The 25,723-nt window shown below is 43.1% G+C and overlaps 1 protein-coding gene across 1 annotated transcript in view; it reads right to left on the minus strand.

Annotated features, from left to right (window-relative positions):
• Window positions 1-13,897: 13,897 nt before the first annotated feature.
• Window positions 13,898-25,723, minus strand: part of DRD3 (dopamine receptor D3) — a gene marked incomplete at its 3' end in the record, with an annotated part of 43,545 nt that continues 31,719 nt past the window's right edge. The window contains 6 exon segments of the mRNA XM_082839985.1: window positions 13,898-14,094; window positions 15,234-15,579; window positions 18,683-18,691; window positions 18,693-18,734; window positions 18,736-18,762; window positions 19,869-20,065. Coding sequence (XP_082696111.1) covers window positions 13,898-14,094; window positions 15,234-15,579; window positions 18,683-18,691; window positions 18,693-18,734; window positions 18,736-18,762; window positions 19,869-20,065 — 818 coding nt within the window.

Genomic DNA, 25,723 nt, shown 5'->3' on the forward strand with positions numbered 1-25,723 from the left:
CCCAGTTCCAACTCATAACTCCCATCCCTGATATTTTCAGGCAACATATCTATGTTAAGCGCAAGTAGTAGATATTCTTGTATAGATAGATCATGGTTTCCAGTTTATATTTTCTTACACGTGATTTTTCTTCAACAGCTCTGTAGACAGGACAGAGTTCATTGCCCTCACTGAGGAGGCTGAGGCAGAGATTTACCCCTTAGAGTTTGTCAGCTGAAGAAGGTGGACTTTAATTGAAGTTGATAGAAGCAGAACAGTTAGGAGATGGAAATCCCCAGCTGTCAGGGTTTACAGGCGGAGACAACCAATTCCCTGTAGAAGTGCTTTCTTCACTTACCTCCACTCATGAGTTTTCTGGAGGCAGGTGGTAGTTGAGTTTGCCTGGTACAACACAGGCTCACTCCAATACATGAACAGAAGGTATTTCAGTCCAACAAAAGCAGTGTCTGGAAGAGAAGCCCAGGGGTCTTACACAGATCTCGAAAGGAAGCAGGAAAACAGAGGGGAAAAAGACAGGAGGGAAGGGGTAGGGGGAAGGAGAGTAAGTAACGGAGAAGAAAAAAGGTGTGAAAGAATTTGCTCCTAATTTGTCTTTATGAAACTTTGATATATGACAATTCCTACTTGAAAAGGAGATAAATAAATAATAAAATGAGATAAATTATTTGCATTACAAATTAACTCTTCACTTCAAAAGAGTATTTACCACAGGTGTGATTCTGTGATGTGAGACTTTAGAATGGAATATGACTTGGGGGAGGTGGGAGATTTAAACAATAAAATCCTGATTATAATATAATAGGAAATAATCCAGGGATAAAAGGGGAGACACCTAAAGAAGGAGGTGGTTGTACAGGGAGCTCTCTGCAGAGCTCAAGCTTTTAAAAGGACATGCACAAAAGACAGGGAGAGTGGATTACAGATGAGCTGGAACACAAAAGACTGTCATGAACCTTCAAAAACAGAATAAAGGAGGCTAAAGTTGGGAATAAACCTAGCCTTACAAAAAGTGCTAAAGACTGCTGTAAGGACCCTAAAAGCTTTGTTATGGTGAGGAGAAGCCCAAACATGGAGCAACTTGCTCTTTCAGTAAGTGAGATGGTATAATGTTAACATAAGTTAAGTAGTTCTTACTTTTTTCTATTGTTTATATTGCTCTGTCTTCACCAACATGCAAAAAGATGGAAAAAAATTGTATTTCTCTTAGCTAGTGTGGAAGGAGTATATTGATATTATCCCACTTGGAAAAGGAATGAAGATTCCCAGAGTTCTGGGCATCAAAGACAGGAGAAGAAGAAGAAAAAGAAAAAGACAGGAGAAGACTTGGAAGCCCCGAGGCCAAATTTGGGAGAAAGGTGGCGAGAAGATACAGGAGAAAGACCAACCCAGGAAGATGGTGATCTGCCCCTCCCCTCTTCCCCACTGGGCTCAGATCTTGGGTAAATTCCATTAAGCCTTGTCAATTGCTTAGTGTGAGTGGACTTCTTATGGAAATAGACATGGAACTCAGCTCAGTTCCCTAGGGGGCCTGGGGAAAATAAAAACCAACTTTCAAATGTAGGAACCAGAGGAAGGGGGTACCAGGATATACCACATTCAATTTTGAAAGGAAGGTGCAAGGAGAATTGAAGTCCCACATAAGTGAGAAATTAAGAAAACATGGAACCTCTCTTAGTGGATTTAAGTTTCTAGAGCTGGAGGAATGAAATGCCAGGAATTGAAATAATGTGCAGTGCAGAGGGATTCCCAGTGCCTCTATCAGTAATCCATTGGGGGTTACAGCAAAAGGGAGAGGTGCCTGAAGGCTGAAGGCTTTTCACATAGGGGAACAGATTGGATTCTACCAACTATGGATCAGGAAGCCTGACATCGATTCCATTGCAAATGATGCTTTAAGGCTAAACCAATCATGGTATTCCATTCCCCTTGCCAGGATGGATTTTAGAGGGTTACAGACTTAATCCAAGGATGAGGGGAATTCTTTTTAAGGGACAAAGCCTTAGGTAGTATGCCTGTCAAGAGAAATACTTTGAGGTAAGAATATATATCACTCATGGGCAGTAGTGAATGATTTGGCCAGTTGATGCTTTACAACCTAAGAAACAGAATGTCTTAGCTAGTTGATGTCAGCCAACTTCTATCAGTGCTGGCACAAAAGGCACATTAATGCACTAGTAGGTAAGAAATAGAGCCACCATCCTAGCAAGGCTCACTGACCTTTATCACCAGGAGAAGACAGTTCTGCTCTTACATAATGGAGACAGAAAAGAATACTCAGTTGCCCAAATATGCTGGTAACGGACAAGTACAACAGCCATGGCCTGTGAAATGGTAGCAAGGATGGAGGCTACACATGGCCCCAAAACATGGGCTCCAGCTATCTAAGTCTGATCTAATTATTGCCACTGTTGACTATCCGGCCTACTGCCAAAAAACACCAGCAGTGAGCTCCCAATACGGCTCCACCTCTTGAAGAGACCCATCAGCTCCTTAATGGAAAGTTTATTACATGGGACCTTCCATCTTGTGATTCCTCTTGATAGGAACTGACACATTTTCCAGTATGGATTTACCTTTCCTACTCATACAATCTTAGCCCAACAGTGCTTATGTGGTACTTGAGCCACTGGAATAGAATCCTGACAAACATTACCTCAGACCCAGGTAATTGCTTGTATGGATGGAGGGATGGCCGTATGCACATGACCATGTGATCCACTGTTTCTATCACATATTACACCTCCCAGAAGCTGCTCGTCTAATGGATGTGCAACAGCTTTTTGGATGCACGATAGAGGCATCAGCTTGGAGATGATGCCTTCTGATGATGGGCACCAGACTTCAGACAGAGTATATACTCTAAACCAAAGACCCATATATGATGCCAATCCAATCAGTAAAATACATGGATCTGGGAAATGAGAAGTAGAAGTGCAAGCACCACTGCTTAACATTATTCTCTCTGATGCGCTTGAGGAATTTTGTACTTCTTGTCCATGCTATTCGGGACTCTGCAGATTTACAGGTCTTTTTTTAAAAAACATATTTATTGAGGTATATTTTACATAATGTGTAATTCACATACTTCAAGTGTATAATTCAGTGATTTTTAGTAAGTTTACCAAGTTGTACAACCATCACAATAAATCAGTTTTAAAACATTTGTATCATTCCAGTAAGATCCTCATGCCCATCACATCTCCCTGCCCCAGGCAACCACGAATCTTCTCTCTTTCTCTATAAATTTGCCTTTTTGGACATTTCATATAAACAGAATCATACTATACATAGTCTCTTGTGGCTTGCTTCTTTCATTTAGTAAAAGTTTCTGACGTTTGTCCACGTCACAGCATGTACAACCAGTTTGTTACTTTCCATTGTTGAATAACATTTTGTTGTACAGATACACCACAATCTGTCTATCCATTCACCAGTTGATGGACATTTGGGTTGTTTTTAACTTTTGGCTATTATGAATAATCCTGAAAAGAGCATAATGTGCAAGTCTTTGTGTGGATATTCGTTTTATTTACTTTCTCTTGAATAGATGCCCAGGAGCAGAATCACCTGATGATACGGTAAATTTATATTTAACTTTTTTTTTTTTTTTTTTTTTGCGGTACGCGGGCCTCTCACTGTTGTGGCCTCTCCCGTTGCGGAGCACAGGCTCCGGACGTGCAGGCCCAGCGGCCACAGCTCACGGGCCCAGCCGCTCCGCGGCATGTGGGATCTTCCCGGACCGGGGCACGAACCCGTGTCCCCTGCATGGCAGGCAGACTCTCAATCACTGCGCCACCAGGGAAGCCCTATATTTAACTTTTTAAGAGGCTGCCAAACTGTTTTCCAAAGTGACTGCATTATTTTACATTCCTATCAGCAATGTATGAGGATTCTCATTTCTCCACCTCCTCTCCAACATTTGTTATTGTCTGTCTTTTTAAAAATGTTTTAGTCATTGTCTAATGAAAATGATGAGTGTCTTTTTCATGTATTTAAAAGCAAATTTTCTATCTTTTTCAGTAAAATATCCATTAAAATATTTTGCCATTTTTAGATTGAGTTGTCTTCTTATTATTGAGTTGTAAGTGTTCTTTATATATTCTGGATACAAGTCCTTTATCAGATATGTGTTTTGCAAATATTTTGCAAGCCAGTCTGCTGTTTCTAATTATTGTCTTTTGAAGTGCAAAGTTTTAAATTTTCACAAGATCAATTTATCACTTTTTTCTTTTTTAAGGTGCTTATAGTTTTATATCTAAGAAATCTTTGTCTATCCTAAGATCCAAATATTTCTACCTAGGTTTTCTTTTAAAAGTTTTATTGTTTAGCTTTTACATTTAACTCTACGATCCATATTGAATTAATATGGGGGGATGGTCTAATTTCATGTTTATGCATATGAATATCCAACTGTCCTAACGCCATTTGTTTAAAAGGCTCTCTTTTCGCTAACAGATTGCCTTTTTTTGAAAATCAATTAACCATAAATGTAACGATTTCTTTCTAGACTTTTAATTCTGTTCAGTTATCTATATATCTATTCTTATGCCAATACCATATTATCTTTTTTTTTTTTTTTTTTTTTGCGGTATGCGGTAGGCCACTGTTGTGGCCTCTCCTGTTGCGGAACACAGGCTCCAGACGCGCAGGCCCAGCGGCCATGGCTCACGGCCCCAGCCGCTCCGCGGCATGTGGGATCTTCCCAGACTGGGGCACGAACCCGCGTCCGCTGCATCGGCAGGCAGACTCTCAACCACTGCGCCACCAGGGAAGCCCCATATTACCTTGATAACTGTCGCTTTATAGTGAGTTTTGAAATTGGAAAGTAAACATTCTCCAATTTTGTTCTTCTTTTCAAAAATAATTTTGGCTATTCTGAATCTTTTGCATTTCCATATAAATTTTACAATCTGCTTATAAGTTTCTGATAAAGAAAAAAAAAAGAAGGTCTGCTGGACTTTTGAGATGGATTACATGAAATATATAGATAAATTTGGAGAGAGAACTGCCATCTTAACAATACTGAGTCTTCCAATCCAAGACCATGGGATCTCTAGGTCCTTGTTCATTTTTATTTCTTTTTAAAATTAAAAAAAATATATTGAGGTGAAGTTCACATAACATAAAATTAACCATTTTGAAGTGAACAATTCAGTGGCCTTTAGTACATCTAATAACTGTGCAAGCACCACCTCTATCTAGTTCCAAAACATTTTCATCACCCCCAAAGATAATCATGTACCCAATTAAGCAGTTACTCCCCATTCCCTCCCTATCTACCCTTGGAAACCACCAATCATTATTCTGTCTCTGTGGACTTATCTATTCTGGATATTTCATATAAATGAAATCATACCATATGTGACCTTTATGTCTGGCTTCTTCCATTTAGCATAATGTTTTTGAGGTTCACCTGCATTCTAACATGTATCAGTACTTCATTCCTTTTTATGGCTGGATAATATTCCATTTTACATATATATATATATATGTATTTACATATATATATATATGTATTTACATATATATATGTAAAATGGAATTATATACAATATATGTGGTATATATATTATCTATATAATGGAATCATGTATACTATATATGTGATATATATATTGCATGTAATTTTAGCTATTATGAATAATGTTACTATGAACAATTCTATGCAAGGATTTGAACATTTGTTTCCAATTTGGGGGGTACATACATAGGAGTGGAATTGCTGGATCATATAGCAATGCTATATTTAACTTTTTGAGGTAAAGTCCTTGAACACAATAAAGGGGGAACATATCCACTAGGGGATGAGAATCCCATTAAGCTCTAAGTTATAGTTTCCACCTGGTCATTTAGAGCTCCTTGTGCCAGGAGACCAACAGGCAAGTGATGGAGCATTCTGGATAATTGAATCCTGATCATTAGGAGAAGTTAGGGATGTTGTTACACAATGGGGACAGGGAAGAATACATCTGCTACCTGGATGATCCACTGAGGTATCTCTTTGTATTCCTTCGTGTATTTTGATGGTAATGGATAAGTGTAGCAGCCACAGCCTGAGAAAGTTGTCATGTCCCTCAAGATCACTCTACCAGGTAAGCCACCTGGACCAGTAGAGTGATAATCAATAGTGAGGGGAATCTAGAATAGACAGTAGAAAGGGAAATGATGAGAATTACCTTGTCTTTGAAACCATTTGCTGTGGCAGAGATTATAGTCCATTCCACTAACTTTCCATAGGAAGAGGACAACTAGATTCCTGAGGAAGCTGTTTCTAGAATTTACTATATGAGGAAAAGTGAAGCCGAATGGTATAAAGGGTGAACTGTAGTGGATCCTGTGGTGTGCCACCCAGATCACTCTTCAGGAATGAGGAATTTGTTCCCCCAGTTGCTAGGAGTACTGACAGCTGAAACCTTTCAACTGAAGAGAGCTTCTGGCCTAAGTCATGCCTCCTTCCCAGAGGTAGCCTGCATCCAATTACTGGTTGGGACCATAAACACCCTGCTCCCTCAAGAACTCCCTGTAGGATCATCTAAGATTTTTGTGTGACTGCAACACTGTTCAATTCCTCCCTCTGCTGAATCCTACTTCCTTCAAGTATAGGTGTTGCTCCTTAAGGCATACCCCGTTACATTTATCCATTTAGGATGCAAATTTCCTTCTTAGAGTTTCAATATGAGCCCTAAGAGTCTATGCAGTTTGAGTTGGGTCATTAAAAATGGAATATACCAATCATGTGGAATAATGAGTCCATGGTACTCTGAACTGGTTAAACAATATTTAGAAGATTGGATTCTATTTGTGGTCTCATTTTTTTTTTTTTTTTTTTTTTTGCGGTATGTGGGCCTCTCACCATTGTGGCCTCTCCCGTTGCAGAGCACAGGCTCCGGACGTGCAGGCTCAGCGGCCATGGCTCATGGGCCTAGCTGATCCGTGGCATGTGGGATCTTCCCAGACCGGGGCACGAACCCGTGTCCCCCGCATCGGCAGGCGGACTCTCAACAACTGCACCACCAGGGAAGCCCCTGTGGCCTCATATTTTAAGAGAAACACTAACAACATGGTTACATCCAGAGGAAAGCAACCAAGATAGAGAGTGTAAGAAAATGTTCCTTGAAGTAGAGATATAGGGATTGAAACTTTGGAGAATTGTCTTAATTGCACAAAGGCTATCATTGAGAAGATGGAACAGAGGAGAGAATAGGGACCAAAAGGTGGATTTTATAAGAAGGCAAATTTTGGCTTAAAAGAGGGCGGGATTTTCTAAAGGGTAATTTGTTACATGTCTTGGAAAGAAGTGAGCCAGCTCCTTAATACAGCTGGGTGATAACGAATCAGAGATGTTAGAGAGAATTTCTACAATAACCAGGGGATTGGAGTAAAGTCCCCTCCAACTCTTAAGTCCCATAATTATACACTGTGATGAATTGCAAGCTTTTTTAAAAAAAATAAATTTATTTATTGGCTGTGTTTGGTCTTCCTTGCTGCATGCGGGCTTTCTCTAGTTGGAGTGAGCTGGGGCTACTCTTCGTTGTGGTGCGTGGGCTTCTCATTGCAGTGGCCTCTCTTGTTGCAGAGCAAGGGCTCTAGGCATGCAGGCTTCAGTAGTTGCGGCACGTGGGCTCAGTAGTTATGGCTTGTGGGCTCTAGAGCGCAGACTCAGTAGTTGTGGTGCATGGGCTTAGTTGCTCCATGCATGTGGGATCTTCCCGGACCAGGAATCGAACCCATGTCCCCTGCATTGGCAGGCGGATTCTTAACCACTGCGCCACCAGGGAAGCCCGAACTGTAAGCTTTTCACGTCTTTACTATGGAGTTTTATGGAGTCTGCTCAAACCATAATGCAAGACTCAATTATGTTTGTTTTTCTTAAAGGAAAAAACACCCTCCTCCACCTTAGTCAGTCTGAAGTGGTGCTACATGGAGTAGGAGACCTACATGATATTCCCTCAGCTTTCCTCCTCAGCCCCTAATTGCTGTTGAATTAGTTTTTTTTCTTAAGACACAGAGAAGCAACTAAGAGTTGTTTCTGAACAGTTTTGACTTTTATTAGTAAGCATATTTATAGGCTTTTAGGGCTCAGAAGATAATTCATATCCTTCTAGAATTATTTTAACTTGTCTCGTCATAGCTTAGGAATTCAGACTTATCACTTTTACTGATAAGAAAGTTGAGTTCCAGGAAGTCTGCCGATTTGACTCAGGGCCACTAAAAGGACTATATGCCAAGGCTGAAATCAGACCTCTTATATTCTGAATGACAGAGCTTTGTACACTTCCCCAAGTCATCCAAGTTCCAAGTCCTCTTGCCTTTCAGATCACTTTCACCATAGCTTATGGATTTATTTGTGTTTCCACAAAAAGATATGTCAAAGTTCGAATTCCCCAGAACCTGTAAAGGTGACCTTATTTGGAAATAGAGTCTTTGCTGATGTAATTGAGTTAAGATGGGGTTATATCAGATTAGGGTGGGACCTAATTCAGTGACTGATAAGAAGAGTGAAATTTGGACATGGGCACACAGGAGAGAACCCCATATGAAGATGGAAGCAGAGATTGGAGTCAGGCTGCCACAAGCTGTGGAACACCAAAGATTGCTGGCAGCTACCAGAAACTAGGAAGAGGCAACAAAGGATCTTCCCTTATAGCCTTCGAAGAGAGCATGGCCTTGCCAACACCTTGGCTTTGGACTCCAGCTCCTGGAACTGTGAAAGAATAAACTTCTTTATTGTTGTTTTAAGCTACACAGTTTTTAGTAATTTGTTACAGTAGCCCCAGGAAACTACTGCACCAGATCCAATGCACTTGTCTCAGGAGGGAAGAGATGGAGAAAGAGAAAAGCATGTTTGGTTCAGATGTCATGAGGAACAAAGCTGGAAAGTCCTAAGGAATAGATGTGTTCTGCTGCTTTTTCCCGGCCAGGAGAGGAAGAGAGGCCCTGAGGTCACTTTAGCAAGCGAGCATCTGCCGTCAGTCTGGTGTTAGATCATGCCACACTTGTGTACTTGGCTGTGTGAACAGGGAAAGGGACTAGCCAATTGCCTAACAATCTGACTACAAATTCAGCCAAGTATCTTGGGCACATTTGGGGAATAAAAGACAAGAGAAAAATCAGTTTCAAGTGGGAGGCTGAACAGATTATGCCTAATAACTTGAGACTATTAGAGAATCAGCAAAGAGAAAGAAAGGTGGGCTGTGAACCAGATAGTTAGCATAGAAACAGCTGCTTGGGGGGAAATAATAATAATGATATCAATGATAATAATAATCTCTTACATTTGTTAGAGCTTTGTAGTTAATAAAGCACTTTTAATGTTAGCTATTCAGGGCTTCCCAGGTGGCGCAGTGGTTGAGAGTCCGCCTGCCGATTTAGGGGACACGGGTTCGTGCCCCAGTTCGGGAAGATCTCACATGCCGCGGAGCGGCTGGGCCCGTGAGCCATGGCCGCTGAGCCTGCACGTCCAGAGCCTGTGCTCCACAACGGGAGAGGCCACAACAGTGAGAGGCCCGCGTGCCACAAAATAAATAAATAAATAAATAAATAAATAAAATATTAGCTATTTAATCTTTCAATGGCCTATGTAGAAGGCTAGGTCTTCAGGTCACCATTTTACTAATGAGGAGGTTGGAACTAATAGAGCTGAAATACTTGCCCAAGGTCGCTTGTCCCTGCTAGTCCTCCAGTCTTTTTGATTCATTTCTGTCCATTGTTTTTCCCATAAGCTGGTCAGAGAAACCTTGGGTTCAGCCCAGCCCTCTCTCTGGGGCACATCCATCCTCAGTGGCCTATGGCCGTCTCTCCGCTCGTCCCAGTACCCAGCAGACTGCACAAAGCAGGGACTTGATGCACAGTGATGGAGGCTGGGTGATTAATTGAGGTGAGGGTAGGTGGGGCGAGAGGCCCCAGGTCTTGTGCTCGGCACAGACTTCAGGTTCGGCCTCTGCCAGTGTGTGCTACGAAGCTGAGCTGCCTGGCATCACCCTCAACTGAGTCTCCGTGGCAGGAGGTAGTCATGGAAACTCACTCCCTTTCTAAGCTGATGAGGAGAGAATTAGGTAGAAAGGAGGAATCAAATTAATTGCCTGTCATCCGTTCTCTGCTCTCTGTGTGTTGATTCAAATTGAGTTTTTTCAGTTTTCTGATGTCAGCAGATACCATACGATCAGAGCACAGGCCTGGGAGTCAGGATCTCCAGGAAACAGCCAGTTTTTAGCGAATCCCTTAACCGGTCTCTCTGTTTAGTTCTGACCCAAGCATTCAGAAAAACAAATCTCTCTGCCTGACCTGCCTTGATTTCTGACCTAAACTCTCTGAACTGCCTTATTTTAATCATCTTTGACTCTACAGACACCCAACCAGCCATCCCTCCTCTTGTAGACAAAAGAGCAGAGAATTCGAATCGAATTCTGCGTTTGCTGAAATTGACTGCAGCTCAGAGAGAGGTAGTTAAGTTAGTCAGTGATAAATGTTCTGTGATGCGTGTTGCCCACCTGGAGGAAAGTGGAGGCAAAATCTTGAGATTTTCTGTGAGAGGTGTCACCGCCAGCTCAGCTGCCACCTGAGCAGAGCCAGAGGATGTCTCCAAAGATGCGGCCCTTTCCTTTCCTGTGCTATCTGTAAGATCTTTTCTCTACAGCCAGTTGGAATTATTTGAAATTCCTTGCATGTTCCTTACTTGTTTGTTTCTTTAACTTCTCAGACGTTTTCTCTGCTGAGAACACTCTTCCTACTTTTTCATTATGTCTCAACCCTGGCAACACGTCTGCGAAGCCTTCTCAAGGCAGAATATGGGATTTCCAGACACCATGAATTCCCTTTATTATAGATGACAAGCAAGTCATCACTGTACACAGGAATTCTACCTCCCCAGTGGTCTACAGGCTTCTGAAAGCAAGGACTATGTCTTCCTTGATCATATTCCCAGCACCAAGCGTCATGCCGAACACATAGATGGTAATCAATCTATTTATTGAATAAGGGACTGATTTAATAAATGGGTGATGAATGGAATTTTTTCAGGATGGTGTCTTAGAAGAAGAAAATATTTACTAAAATCTAGAGTTGAAGGTTGATTGTAATCTGTTTGGATTTCGATGCTGTTTGCATTTCACCCAAGTAGAATGGACTGCTGTGAGGTGTCTTTGGGCTCCAGACCTGGTTTGCCCCAAGAACTCTGCTCTGCTTTATTCAGGCCAACATCTCTCCAGAGTCATACTGGCTCTGAAAGTAGAGAGCTCTGAGGTCAAGCGTACTGATTCATGTTGGGAATGTAGAGTTGGAAGAGATAGAATGCAGAATCCCAGGATGAAGAGGCTGAAGTGAGTGCTTGGGGGATGTGTTTGGGATTCCCCTAGGAGGCTCTTCCTGGATCAGAAGAAAATCCTGGGAAGGAGATGTTGTCTCCTAACAGATACTATGTAGGGAAAAAGGTGCCTCTCAGTTTAACGATGGAGATGACAATATGATTTTATCCTTGTATCTGTATGGAGTTTATAGTTTTTACGGGCTTCTCAGGGAGTAGGGTAACGTAGAAAGAGCACTGAACTAGGATTCAGAGGATTTGAATACTTGTGTGTCATTATGCAACCATGGGACAGCAATTCCTGGCCTCGCTTTCCTTTTCTGTAAATGAAGGAGAGGGTAGAACCAAATACTCCCTCGGGTCTGTTCCGTGATTCTATAAATATAGCTTATGCATATCCCATGTGACTCGTTCAGAGGTTGAATATGGCAGGACAGTGAGAGTAATGCCTTGTGCTGGGTTCTCAGGAAAGTCTAAGGCGGAGGTAGGTGGGGCAGGGTGAGGCTCTCCCAGAGATCTTCCTCCATCTTTTTCTCCCCACCCCTTTGCCACTCTGGTGGGAGGCAGTGCACCATAGTGGTTAATTGCATGAGCTTGGGAATCAGGCAGGCACGTCCTTGAATCCCGGCTCTGCCACTTACTGACTGTGTGACCTGAGGCAAATTTCTTAACCTCCCTCTGTCTCAGTTTCCTCACCTACAAAATGATGTTTATGTTCCGAAAGTCATCATAAGGGTTGATGACCTGATGTAAAGAAACGCAACAAAATATTTGCTATCACTTTTCCTCACAAATATATGAATACTGATGCTGTTTATATTTCTCTCTGTAAAACTCTGATTTTGACATGAAATTCTGTGGTCTTTCACCCCACTCTCCCACCCATTTGCTGTTTATTTTGCTTGAAAAAAACTTAGGAATCACGTACTTTGACTTCTTCTGATATTTAATTGTCTCGGTCCCTAGTTCTGCTTGTACCATAAACCTGTTGAGCTAGACGGCTCCAGGTGCAAGAACTAGTGGGCAGACAGCATTGTTGCCAACGATAACATTTAAAAATATTGGCATTAAAAGCTTTCAGGAGTAACATAACTGACTCACTGGGGAGGGGATATATATTTCCTCTTTATATACTTAAGGGTTAGAGGAACAAGAAGGGGCAAGGGACACCTCAGATTCCATGTAAAATTCTTGTGTATTTTGAGGTTTTAACAGCATTGCAGCAGGTATCTGTCACGCCTATGCCCTAACAGGTCTTAACAGTAAATTTATTGAAGCTCAGGATGGTAACATTTCATAAATTATCTACAGATTGTATCTTGATGCTGTAATCAAGAAGAAATAGCTTCTGTAGGTGAAAAGGTAAATGTGAGGATATTCAAGTTTCTTATAAGTGCAATTTTGAATGACATTTACACATTGTTTCTATTATACCTTTAATCTCAATTGTGAGAGGATGATGTTTAGCATCTGCATTAGGACTTTACAAAGACTGTCCATATGATGGCTTTGGACAGCTAGTCTGTCTCAGTTCTTGTGTCCTCTGGCAGTTTAGGTGGGTCCCTACCACCCTTAGAGAAGTAACCTGCCAAATACAGGAGCAGGCGGTGGGCTCCTTGAGCGCAGGAGCTGTCTTATTCAATGTCATATATCCAGAACCTGGGAGGTGAATGGCACCTTGTAAACACTTAATAGTTAATGGGTTTCAGGGTCTGAAAGTATTGGATCTCTGTTAAGCAGGAGATGGAGATGCCTGGGTAGGAAAACCTCACGGAGTTATGAAAACACATCTAAAGCACGCTCTGAACCACAAGATTCAACAGTGATACTGTAGTGGGCATTGCCGTTCCTTTGTCACTTAACATCCCCATCTTAAATTACTCTGGAACTGAGACTCTGAGAGTAAGGAAATGGCATCAAAGGGGCTTCTTAGCTAGAGCTAAAATACAGGGGGAGCAAGGTTTGAAAAGGAAGCCCAGGTCCCAGTGTGGGACCATGTTTCCCTCAGGGTGAGGAATTTCCCAAATCAAATGTAGCCAATCAGATTCTACAGAGAGGTGGAAGCATTGGCCTTGCTATTGTATTTCAGGATGCAATGAATGAAAGGAATGACCAAAGAGAGTGGGCCCACGAAAGTACAAGGCTGGCCTGACAGTTAGTTAGAAGTTTGAAGGAAGTGAGACTGGCTGTCTGCAAGACGGTTTACTGGCTGAGATTTCAAGGACCCTTGGCAAGTTGAGAATGATGAGATCTGTTCATTTTTCCTTCGCTATAATGAATCATGCCTCTGATGAAAATTGTGTTTGTGTGTGGAGTCGTGTTCTATCATCTTCTCGCCGAATTACTGCTTATCACTTGGGGGTCTCTGAACGACTTGAAGATTGCCAGAGTGAAGTCAGAGTTTAGCTGGGGAGGTAGAACTGTCTGTTCTGGAGGAAGCAGTTCGTTACACCTGCTACTCAGGGACATCTTGCCTTCGGGAATCTTCTTCCTGCCACATGCCAGCAGACATCGCACTGTGTTTTGAGCAGGCCCTGGCCAGTGGCCCGGTGGCCTGGCAGCTAAAGGTGGGCACAGGGAGTCTTCCCTCCTCCTTCAGCAAGACAGGATCTTGAGGAAGGCTTTTCGGAACTCGATGTTGAAGGTGGTATAGATCACAGGGTTCAGGGCGCTGTTCACGTAGCCCAGCCACGTGGTGGCACTGTAGAGCTCTGGGGACACGTGGCATGCTTGGCAGTGGGTATTGAGAATGTGGGTCAAGAAGAAGGGCAGCCAGCAGACAATGAAGGTCCCTAGGTTGCAAAGGAAGAGAAAAACTGGGTCAGGGGTTTGTTTACTCCCTTTGTTGTAACGTGGAAATGAGTCACAGTTGTCTACTTTACGGCAGCTACTACGCTGGAAGTTTCACATACCCTTTTAATTTTTACACCAACCCTATGAAGCAGGTGTGATTAGTCACTTTTTTTTTTTTTTTAGGTGAGAAACCTAGATGCTAACATCTTTGATTCATCCCAAGCCTTTGCTCCTAAATCAGTTTTCTGGTTTGATCTTTAGATAGTCCTTCGCTAGTCTTTTCTACTTCTCAATTCAATTCAAATATTTATTTTATGTCTATCCATGCAAGACATGTTCCTAGGTACTGACAGGAAAAAAGACCTTAAAGATGCAATTCATATAGTTAAGGTTGTTGAGGGGATTAACATAGAGGTTCCCTGGACATGAGAAGTCCCTAAGACATGAGTAGTTTGGGACTTGTCCGTGACAGTGAACAGGATATGTTCACCATCACTAACTCTGTATGGTACCGCAACTTATCAATTTTTAATTTCTTTATTTAAATAAATTTATATTTTTCTACTATAAAAACCAGCCCTGATTTTATACAGTATGGAAAACTGGGTAAATATGCAAAAGTAGAAAGAAGTGAAATAATCACCCACCACACAAAGACTATCAATCACTTTTGACATCTGAGTGAATTAATTTTCAGTCTTTTTTTCTCTGGATTTAAAATAATCTAGATGTTATAATACCATATGACAGTAGTCTTTTGGCATCCTCACATTTTCACTTAATATTTTAAAATAGGTAAGCAGGTAGGAAATATCCAGTATGTGCTAGATGCTTTTAATGAATCATTATCCTACTTATTATTTGATTTATCCATTATAATTCCAAGTGATAGACACGAAACACAGCTCAATTATGTGACTTGTTCGGTTTCATAAATTTCAGTCTATGTGTTTTGAATTTCCACCAGAGTTAAGATTTATTCACAAACTCTTCATTTACATTATAAACATTTATAAATATTACAGTCGTTGGATTTCCAATTTCTGTTAAATATGGTTACCATAGTATCCTCCACCAGCTCCACTGAACTCAACCTAATTCAACGTAATCCAACCCATCCCAACTTAACCTGACTCACCAAGCACCATGACCAGCATCTGGGTTGCCTTCTTCTCCCGCAGCGGCACTCCCCGAGGTTGCAGGGGGCCCAGCTTCAGGGATGTCGACAGCCTGCCATTACTGAGTTTTCGAACCTCTAAGCTGAGCTTAGGTGCCATGGTGGGGCTGAGGGAGTTCCGAGTCCTCCCCTCCCTTTTCAACTCTCCTTCCCCTTCTTGGAAGTCTGGTCTTCCCAAGACAGTATCTTGGCAGATGCTGTAGTAGCGCTTCAGCTCCATGTGTGTCTGACCAGGGGAGAGGGGCTGTAGGTGCAACAAGAGAGGGTCCTGACATTTCTGGGGATATTGTTTATCTTCTGAATGTTCCTGAAAGGGAAACAGAATGCAGTGAAGGAAGAAGGAGCCATCATTGTGTGAAACCTACAGAGGGTGCATCTGAGAGTGGTGGGCTCATGGGAAGTTAAGGTAAACAAAATCTGCTTCCGCCTTTACAACTCAAAAGCACCTACCACATAAAGAACATTTGAGAATCACAATAATCCCTTGAGGAGGGCAGAATAGAATTGTAGCCTGGCCTTTTTAAGGTAGAATGACCTGGATACACAGAGGAAAATGTTAAATGGCTCCAGTGAGATGTAAGCAGAAAAATCTGGAAAGTGGGAAATGATGAGACAAATGACTCAGTTTCTTCAACAAATAAATTGCAGTGACAACACCACCACCACTTACCAGGTATGGGTCTTATTTGAATTTTGATTCAAATAAACCAACTATAAAAAATCTGTAAGACAACTGGGGAAATTTGAACATTGACTGGATATTTAATGATAGTAGGGAATTATTATTAAATTTTTTAGTGTGATGTGGTATTGTGGTTACGTGTTTTAGAAAAGAGCCCATATCCTTTAGAGAGTCTTAGAGAAATATGTTTGGCTGAAATGTTGTTATGTTTGAAATTTGCTTCATAACAATCCAGTGGGGGTGTGTGAATGTAGGTGGGAGTGTAGTTGAAAGAAGACGGGGCCATGAGTTGATAATTGCTGGAGCTGGCTGATGACTACTGAAGGCTTAGTTATATTTGTCTTTCTACTTTTTTAGTTTTGAAATTTTCAATAATAAAAAGTTTTAAAAACCCAGGATTTTCATCTCAGCTTCCTACTTAGTCGATGCATCCTGGGCAAGTTAATTAAATGTCTCTGAGCCTCATTTGTAAAACAGAAAATAAATGAAAAGGAATAGGTTTGGGATGAACAGACTCTGAGAGTAGGAAACTGAAGATATGTGAAAGTTTCTGGTATTTTGGGAGGACATGTGTGTGCCAACGTCTGAACTTCTTTCCATGTTTGAAATATCAGATGCTGTGTCCATCTTGAGTAGAAGGCAGGACTCCCAGGCACCCTTACCAAAGCCATAAAAGCCAGATATTCACTTTCCCCGACCTCCCCACTGGGCAGCTAGAGCTCTGGTAACTGAACCAAGCCCAGCCAATTGGAGATTCACACCTACAACCTTGAATTAGAGCTCATGAAGCAGGGAGACTTCAGAATTCGTCTAGCAGTGGTGACAGTCAATGTTCAGTGTCCTAGGTATTTGAACCAGATTCTTCCTTAGGCATGAACAGCATCTTCTGAAGCTGTTCTTCAGCCTTCTCGTTGAGTCTGAGCTACTTGATATCCTTCCAGTAAATTCCTTTTTTATGTAAGTTAGTCAGTGTCAACAACCAAGAACTTTCACTAGTCTCTCCTTAGTTCAAGGAATCACAGTTTTCTAGACACACAGGGCTGGTACACTGTACAAACTTAGAAACATTGTTGAATAAATGAATGAATGTGAGTGGGCTTCAAGATTATTTAGTGTTTTAAAAACTGTGCTCCACAGAGGTGTTTGTAGGAATTCTATCATAACATAGTTTTTTTTTTAATTTGGTTTTCATTTTGATGGAATTTTCTAATAATTAATGTAAGTATACCATGTTTTATCTGAATGACCATTTGTAACCAAGATTATATTTTATGATTGAGCTGGCATCTAGTGATCTTCTAAAAGATGCATTATTTCTGAAACTAAAGGACTAGGGACAAATTTTTGAGAGTGCTTATGAAATCTCAGATTTGGGACTTCCCTGGTGGCACAGAACTTAAGAATCCACCTGCCAATGCAGGGGACATGGGTTTGATCCCTGGTCCGGGAAGATCCCATTTGCCGCGGAGCAACTAAGCCCGTGCGCCACAACTACTGAGCCTGCGCTCTAGGACCCGCGTGCTGCAACTACTGAGCCTGCGTGCTGCAACGACTGAAGTCTGTGCGTTGAAGGCCCATGCTCCACAACAAGAGAAGCCACTGCAATGAGAAGCCCATGCACCACAGCGAAGAGTAGGCCCCGCTCGCTGCAGCTAGAGAAAGCCCACACAGCAACGAAGACCCAGCACAGCCAAAAAAAAAAAAAAAAAAATTATGAAATCTCCTATTTGAGAACACTGATCTAGTACAGCTTGTCTCCATTTCACAGATTTGGAAATTCAGCCATGTAGAAGGAAAGTGATTCTTCCAAGATTCTATATTGATGAGTGTACTTTTCAGCTCTCTCTGCAAACTTTTATCAACAGCTCCATGACTGACATGAAGAAACATTGGATTGCGTTGGATCTGCCTGGCAGAGCCCTCCACTCCCAGATGGCAGGACAGAACCTAATTCTCCACACTCCAGGCAATGCTAGCTTCTTGACTCTTCCATCTCTCCTCCGTAGTCAATGCTTTTCCTTCTTTTGGCCTTGGAGCCTTCTTGGACTTTAAATCTCTTATCTATTAAAAAGAATCATTTACAGCAAGAGTCTGTAACAGCTACATCCGGCCCGTGTAAAAGTGGTTAATTAACTGTACGGAGATTAGACAAAGCTTAGACATTCATCGTTATGGGTTTTTGAAGCTTCATTCCTAATATTTACTTGGCTGTGGAGCTCAGGGAGAGGAATACTGGTCTTTTATCTAACACCTTCAGGCTCCATGCAGCACTTGGCTTTCTTGGGGCTGGTTTGACTTGGAAGGATAAGAATCAGGGTGACTATGAAATTGTCTCGTTTTTCCCCATATTTAATGGCAAATACGGCACTTGAAGGTTTCCCATTAGTGTCCCTTTTCGGCGTTTCTTGGATCTGCCCATGTCTGTTTCAGCAATGCCCTGTTTCCTCTAAGGCAGGTTGTTCTGGATGGTATCTTCACAACACATCCAAGAGTCATTGGCTCTGGTCATTGGGATCTACCTCAACAGTCGTATGCTTTTGGAATATTATTTGATAATGCCTATTCTGAAGCTCAAATCAGGCAGTCTCAGATCTGTTATTTATTACAGATGCAAGTGTGAGCTTGGCGCTAAATTTGATTTTGGGGTGGAAGCGGAATTAAGTCAAGCCAATGTCTTGAGAAAGGGTCTCTTATTCTTTTCCTACAGTCAAAGGCATGGCTTACTCACCATTTTTCCCCATGGCATCTGATGGAAATCTGGCCCTTATTGAAAAACTGTCACATAGGGTGCAACCGTAGCCAGGAAGACTAGGGTGGGTTGAAGGAGAAACAGTTGTGGGTTAAGCTCTATACAGTTGGACCATATAGGTGACAATGCTTTGAATACAGTGTGTTCATATCCTCCATCTTGGGTCCTGACCTCCTATTTCACAGGGGCCAAGATTTTTGCTCTACGCAAGTCTTAGGACTTTGAGTTTGAGGTTCTGATTCTCATTCAAGTCGTTATAGGTTGATCTAGACATCCAATGTGTACCTTCCTTCAACATCAAACTCAATTCTTACTCTATGAAGCCTTTCCGGAGCATATTGACCTTTATCTTTTTCTAACCTCTCCAGCATTTAATATTTAGATGCTTAGCTGTCTTCATCTCACATTTGGCAAACGTCCCAGTCAGTGTTGGGCTGCTCGTTAATTTTGGGTGGAGGTGTGTTTTATCGGCTTGTCTAAGATTCTAAGCTACATGAAGGCAGAGGCTGTATAATATTCCTGCCGTCTCTTCCCTAGAAGATTGCAAGTGATTGGTATTCATCCATTCATGCTTCAAGTACACCTTGAAGCATGTGCCAGACACTGGCAGAATTCACAGCCCAAGCAATCAGAAGATTTCAGTGACTTTCCTTTTCAGAGCCTTGAACGACCTAGTAAAATGTGTCATCAGCATCTCCCATTCCCTCAGCTGGTTAGTGCCTCAACACAGAGGCAGATCTAGAAAGGACAAGAAGTTTCAATGGACCCCCCAGTGATTCCTGATGTAATGATCTGGCCAAAAAGTCATTCCTGGAAACCCGGCATCAGCGAATGGTAAAGCTACCACACTAAAACTTCATACCTGTGTGACATCTGAACAGCTGGCCATTTAGGGACAATGAAAGACTTTGAAGGGGAGCAGAAGAAGCCCAGAAGCTATCCTATCATCTTGCTAAGTCAAGTGTGCTCTAGGGAAGACGATCAGTGCACTTTTGAGATTGGATTTCCTACCTTTAAAGCCTAGCCAATATCTGCAGATTAAAAGGTGGGTATCAGATGTGGGTCCTCGATGTGGCAGAACAGGCAAAAGCATGCACTGCTGGACACAAGGCTGGAGGCCACGGGGCTGGGTGTTGTCTTCCTTCTGCCCCTCCAGGGCGCTTACCTGTTGGGGGAAGCCGGGCCTGACGCTGATGCACTGACTGTTCTGTCGAGTGAGGATCCGTTTCCGTCTCCTCTGTCTCAACACCACGTAGATCCTGGCATAGACGAGGACAGTCACTCCAAAGGGCAGGTAGAAGGACACCACTGAAGAGTAGAGGACAAAGTCAGGGTTGGAGATGGAGCAGATGCTGGGGTCTCCTGTGAGTGAGAGAGGGGAGAGAGCAAAGTAGTTGGCCAAGAATGGGACCTCGGTGGGGAGCACAAAATATGACCTCACAGCATGTGTGGTGTCTCCACCATCGAATCCACAGTGGAGCTTCGAGAAGCACTGGCCTGTCCCACCTACCCCCTCATCATGTCCTGGTCTATGTGCTGCCTCCTCTGTGGAGGCTTCCTTGCTTGATTTTCTCAGTCAGGAGCGACTCTTACTTCCTTTGTGCCCCACAGCCCTTTACTGTGCAGTTAGCACACATGGCCTGATTGTTAACTCGTGAGGGTGCTGTGTCAGACACCTACGTCGTCCTCTCGCTGAGAGTAGGAGGTCTAATTCATCTCGATGTCACGCACAGTTCACTAAAAAGAAAATTTACCGATGATCACATGCCAGACACTGCTCTACAATAGGGCTGCAAAGATGAATAAGACACAGTGTCCTCCCTTGAAGGAGCTCCCAGTCTAGACAGACAGACGATCCCTTCCGTATGCTGCGCTAAGCGTCACAGAGGAACGCGGCCTGGGAGGTGGGGGTCGGGGGGTGTCACAGAGCAACAGAGCAGAGGCTCCCAGGAGGGCGGGCGGCCCCCAGAAAAGGGCCTGCCTGTGTGGAGGCATCAGAGGATTGTTGCATGCAATGAAAGAAAGGAGGAAGGCTTCTTTGCTGAGAATGCCAGGTCCCCGGTTTTCAATCTGAGTTGTCGGGCAGGTGGTGGCTGAATACAGGCAAGTCTATTTCTCGGCGAATCCCAGTACTGCTCAGGGTTGAGATGGGAAAAGGGCCAGTAAACCTACTGTCATCGTGGGCAATGTGAATCGAGGCACATCCTTGCTTTATGTCCTGAAACGCTCCTGCCCTTCCTCCTCAGGGGGCCCTGCAACTTTGTCTTCTTCACTAGCAGATGTTGAGATCCCTCCAGTAGCCAGAGTAAGGCCTACAACTTGCCCCATCTTGAAAAAGAAAGTGGAAGGAAACTAATATCTTCCAGGTGATTCCAAGGGCTTTAGACACATTATCTTACCTAATAAATGTGCGACATGATGTAGGCAGGTACCATTACGGTCTCTATTCTCAGACGAGCAGACTAAGGCTCAGAGCTATTCAGTAAGTGGCCTAACATCACACAGCCTGGATGTGTTCCTCCAGTCATTTTGACCCCAAAACCAATGTTCTTTCTACGATTTTGACTCTCCACCTCCCTCTACTATTGGGGCACGACAAATTTGCACTTTGTCCTGTCAGCAACAGGTGTTGGCACATCCAGCCAATCTTAATAAAGGGATGGGCATTCTCCAGCCCAAACTCTGGCCTCGGAAGATGCAGTCTCAGATGTGGACTGGTGGGGAGAGGGCCGTGGCCACATGGGCCCCTCATTCTGCTTCTTGGTCTACGGAGGTAGGTAGAGGCCAGGCAGCCTGAAGTGGGAGACCCAGGTCTCCATTTACTAACTGTGTGACCTTGGGCATGTTACTTAACTAGGCCAAGCCTCAGTTTCATGGTAAAAGAAGGACAAAAATATTGTCTCATGTAGTGGTTGTGAGACGAAATGGTAACTATTATTATCATTTATTCTTTACTATTATTTATTATATACTTCCTCCGAGCTCTTTGAACTTGAAAGGGAAGGTATCACTTGGAATGAAAATTTGGAGAGAGACTTATAGGGAACAATATTTGTGGGGGAGAGAAGGGAGCAACAGCTAAGAATTAAAACAAAATGAACAAGAAAGCATGTATTCAGTGCTCAGTCAGGCCTTTTAATGACGGCACTGCCACCAGAATCTTTATGAGCTACTCCCAATTCTCTGATTCTCTTGGAAGCGGGATAAAATTCAGGTAAAATTAATGTCATCTCACCAAAGCCTATATCATCGTCTTTTAGGAAATGGCTCATAAAACTCTGAACAGTGGTCACCAAAATGGCATCTTCTGATCTTCTAGGGGAGTGGGGTTGGGGGTAAGGATAGGGTGGCGGCTGGTGGTCCTTCTGAATCTGTAAGGAGACATGCTGGCAGTGATCACCCCTCCCCTGCCGTCAGCTCCCCTGCTGTCAGCGTCTGACTATGATTGAAATGCCTCCTCTAATGAGGAGGTACCTCAGCACATTTTGTAGTGAGAGGGGGTCAGAGGGGTGGCAGGGTCACTTTCTGCCTATTCGTCTTGTCACCATCCTTGGTGTGCTAGATAGTCCCCATGCGTCTCTGCAGATATACCATCTACCTTTCTCTATCCTCCTCTGGGCTTTGGGAGGCTGACCTCTATATTTTATATATTAACTACTACATTTAAAAAGCCAGGAGCCAGAGTGGGTATAGTATGCTTCCATCTGTGTAAACATGGACACACACACACACTCACATGTGTCCATGCACGGGTGTGTGTATGCACTTGCTTCAAGCGTGGCGTGCGGGATCTTAGTTCCCTGACCAGGGATTGAACCCGTGCGCCCTGCAGTGGAAGCTCGGAGTCTTACCCACTGGATCTCCAGGGAAGTCCCGAGCATTATCTTTTAAGAATATGGGTGTTCACTTCTAGGGAGGGGACAGGGGGACTGGCAATCTAGGGTAGAAGGGAGACGTACAGGTAAGTCTGTATATATACCTCATTATACCTTATGTTTTATCATGTGCAAGTATTTATTTTTCCATTAAAAGCATTGAAATATTGAAACGTTGAAATATCGAAAGCATATGTATGAGAAACAGAGTGAAGAGAGAGCACATAGCTATTTCGAAATGGCTGATCAAAGATCTTCAGTACACAGTCCCTGAATCTGCATTGTCATCCCTTCCTTCCTCCCCTACCTAAGAAACTGCTGCCTGTCCTTAGAGTTTTGCAGCCTCTCCCAGAATTTCTCCATGTTATGCACCCCATGAGGCCTGTCAGCAGGCAGAGTGATGCTGGAGGCGGTTGGGCAGTGAGTGGGGCCCTGCCCCAGCCTCCGCCAGGCCTGGCCTGGGTGTGTGTCCTGTGGGCAGTGCAGAGTGAAACACCACACACGGCAATTCTGAAAGCTTCTCTCTGCTGAGTCCTGAGGAGGTGGTGAGGGCAGTGAGGCCCCCAGGAGCTAGGCTTCCCCAGGAGATGAGGTGCTTTGTCTTGATTATTTAACTGAAAGGGTAGTGTGCTGTCAACATAACAGTTATTGAATGAACGAATACATGAATGATGAATAAATGAGCAAACTGTACAGATGAACGTTTTCCATAAGCACATCAGCGGTCACTAGCTGGAGCATAATAGGGAAGGCCAGGAGGCTACCCCCCATCCTCTGAGACTGGGATGTTTACCCCAACTAATCTCAACAGCTAAGGAGGAAAGAATGATGATGAGGACTCATTCAACACAAATTTACAGAGCACCCGCTGTATTCAAGGCGCTGTGCCCGGTGATACACTAAATACCTTTCGTGGGCTAGCCTGGGAACTTGAGTCCCACAGTCATGTGAATGGCAAAGTCAAAAGCAAGTTGAGTTGAGAGATTCATGAACTTCTAGCTCATTGAAGGATTTGTCCTCAATTTGTTTCCAAAGACAGGAGATCTTAATGAATTTGATCGAGGATGAGCCTAGTATTCTCTTTGTTCTTCTCAACCAAGTCCCCCTACCCCCAGATGCGGGGTTCTGAAAGCCAGGTGAGGCGTTCTATTGCTAAAATCTAAATAGCCCGCCTCCATTTCTTTGTTTCAGAGGAAAATTAAGTCAGTTGGTAGGACTTTCTCAACTTTAATTCTTCGGCCCTGGAAAGTTTCTTAAACCCTGGTCACCAGCTATTGCTTATCCATTCTGGAATTTTTAATAACCCAATAGCTATCTGATTTAACAGAAATTTAAATACTAGTTATTTTTCTTATCTGTAAAATAAAAGGGTCAGGGATCTTTCAGGTTTCCTCTAGTACTAACACTCCATCCTCTGCTGCCATCAGGGGCTGTTGATGATGTGATATTTGGCTCCTGACTGCTGGGTCTCTGCTGGGACCTGGGGCAACACGGGTCATCCAGGCCCCACAGTCCTGGAACTCTCTGTGACCCAAGATGCTGGTTTATGTGTGCATCCAGACATGCATGTCACTCTTTTTCGGGCAATGAGAGCAATTCCAAGATAGAAGAACCTGAAGTTCAACTTTCCTCTACGTTACGTTCTCTGACAATTCAGAGTCCCACGTGGCAGCCCATTTCCTTAAAAGAAGAGCCCTGCCAGAAAGTTCTGTTTTGTGTTGCACCTCATGAAAGTCCAGCCACTGCCAATATCAGGTGTTGCTGGCAGTATCCTGCCCTTTTCTCCTTCTCACAGGAGGAGTAGAAAAAAATGGCTGAGAGAAGTCATTTATATTGGGCTTTTGAATGAACTTGGGAAATCCCTTAGAGCTGTAAGAGGTGCTGGAGAAACCCACATCTATCAAGATAATGAAGCTTTGCTGTGAAGGTCAGACTGAGGCAGAGAAGGCCAGTGGGGCTTCTCTGCCTTGAGTCCTGCTTGCGAATTCCCTGAGAGCAGAGCAAGGACTACCACTGTTTAGATATCCCTTGGAGCAGGGGCATAGTTAAACTTTGAGGCACAGGAATATTTTCTAATACATAATAATAATAACAACAATAACACTAGCTAGTATCTACTGGCCTTTTACAATGGACCTGACACAAGCACAATACATGAATACGTGGAGAGCCTACTGTAGCCTAATTAATAAATTTAAAAGTAGGAGAGAGAGAGAGAGATGAGAAAGAAGTGAGCCTATACGTGGTAAGTCATGAGCCTTTTTTGCCTTCTCAATTCTATATTTGAAAATCCTTTTGGAAAGATTTTTCTGAGTTTTGTTTCTGAAACAATAATGATCTCACTGGTGGCAACAACACTGCATTAGGTCCTCATTCTTCTTCACTTTATATGTTGACTTTAACTGGGAACTCTGTCTAACGTCAGATTTTGACTAAGTGTTACCAGGTGTGTGTGTGTGTGTGTGTGTGTGTGTGTGTGTGTGTGTGTGTGTGTGTGTGTGTGTGTGCGCGTGCCCACGCGTGCACATGAGAAAGACCGCCCCTGCCAGCCTCTAAGAATGAGGAAGAGGAATCACTCGGCCCAGCAAAAGTTGGTGGGGCTTTGCTGCTGGCCGGGTTAAGGATTGCCTTGGTCTAGCAGTGGTAGGAAGTGGCCCATACTACAAATTCCAACTTAGAAGGCATTTTCTCATAGAAACATGGATATAGAAGGTGGCTTAGTTATCAGACTAACCCCCAAATTTAGACTCATTGAAATGGTATTTGAGCGCCAGAGTCAGCTTCTACTGTCGTGTTAGAGAATGTCGCCTTGGTGCATGTGCGTGCACACGCATGTTTGTGTTTATAACGTGACATTGGTGACCGATAATGGGAAGCATTAAAGAGTAACGCAAAGACAATAACAACATATTTTAGGAACACCCTGAGTTAACCAGGCACATCTTTGTTGGATAACTTGGCTACTTAACCTCTAATGCAGCAGAGAAACAAGCCTAACCTTGAGCAGGTGATATGTGTTTGGCACATCTATGTATGTTATCCCAATTTAATCCTCACTTACTTGTAAAAGAACTCTGTGAAGGAGGTAGAGTGGAGTTATAACATATGTAGGTTTAGATTCTAGAGTCAATGAAAATTATAGAGT

This window comes from Leucopleurus acutus (genome assembly GCF_964270905.1).
Source record: "Leucopleurus acutus genome assembly, chromosome: 5".
NCBI lineage: Eukaryota > Metazoa > Chordata > Mammalia > Artiodactyla > Delphinidae > Leucopleurus > Leucopleurus acutus.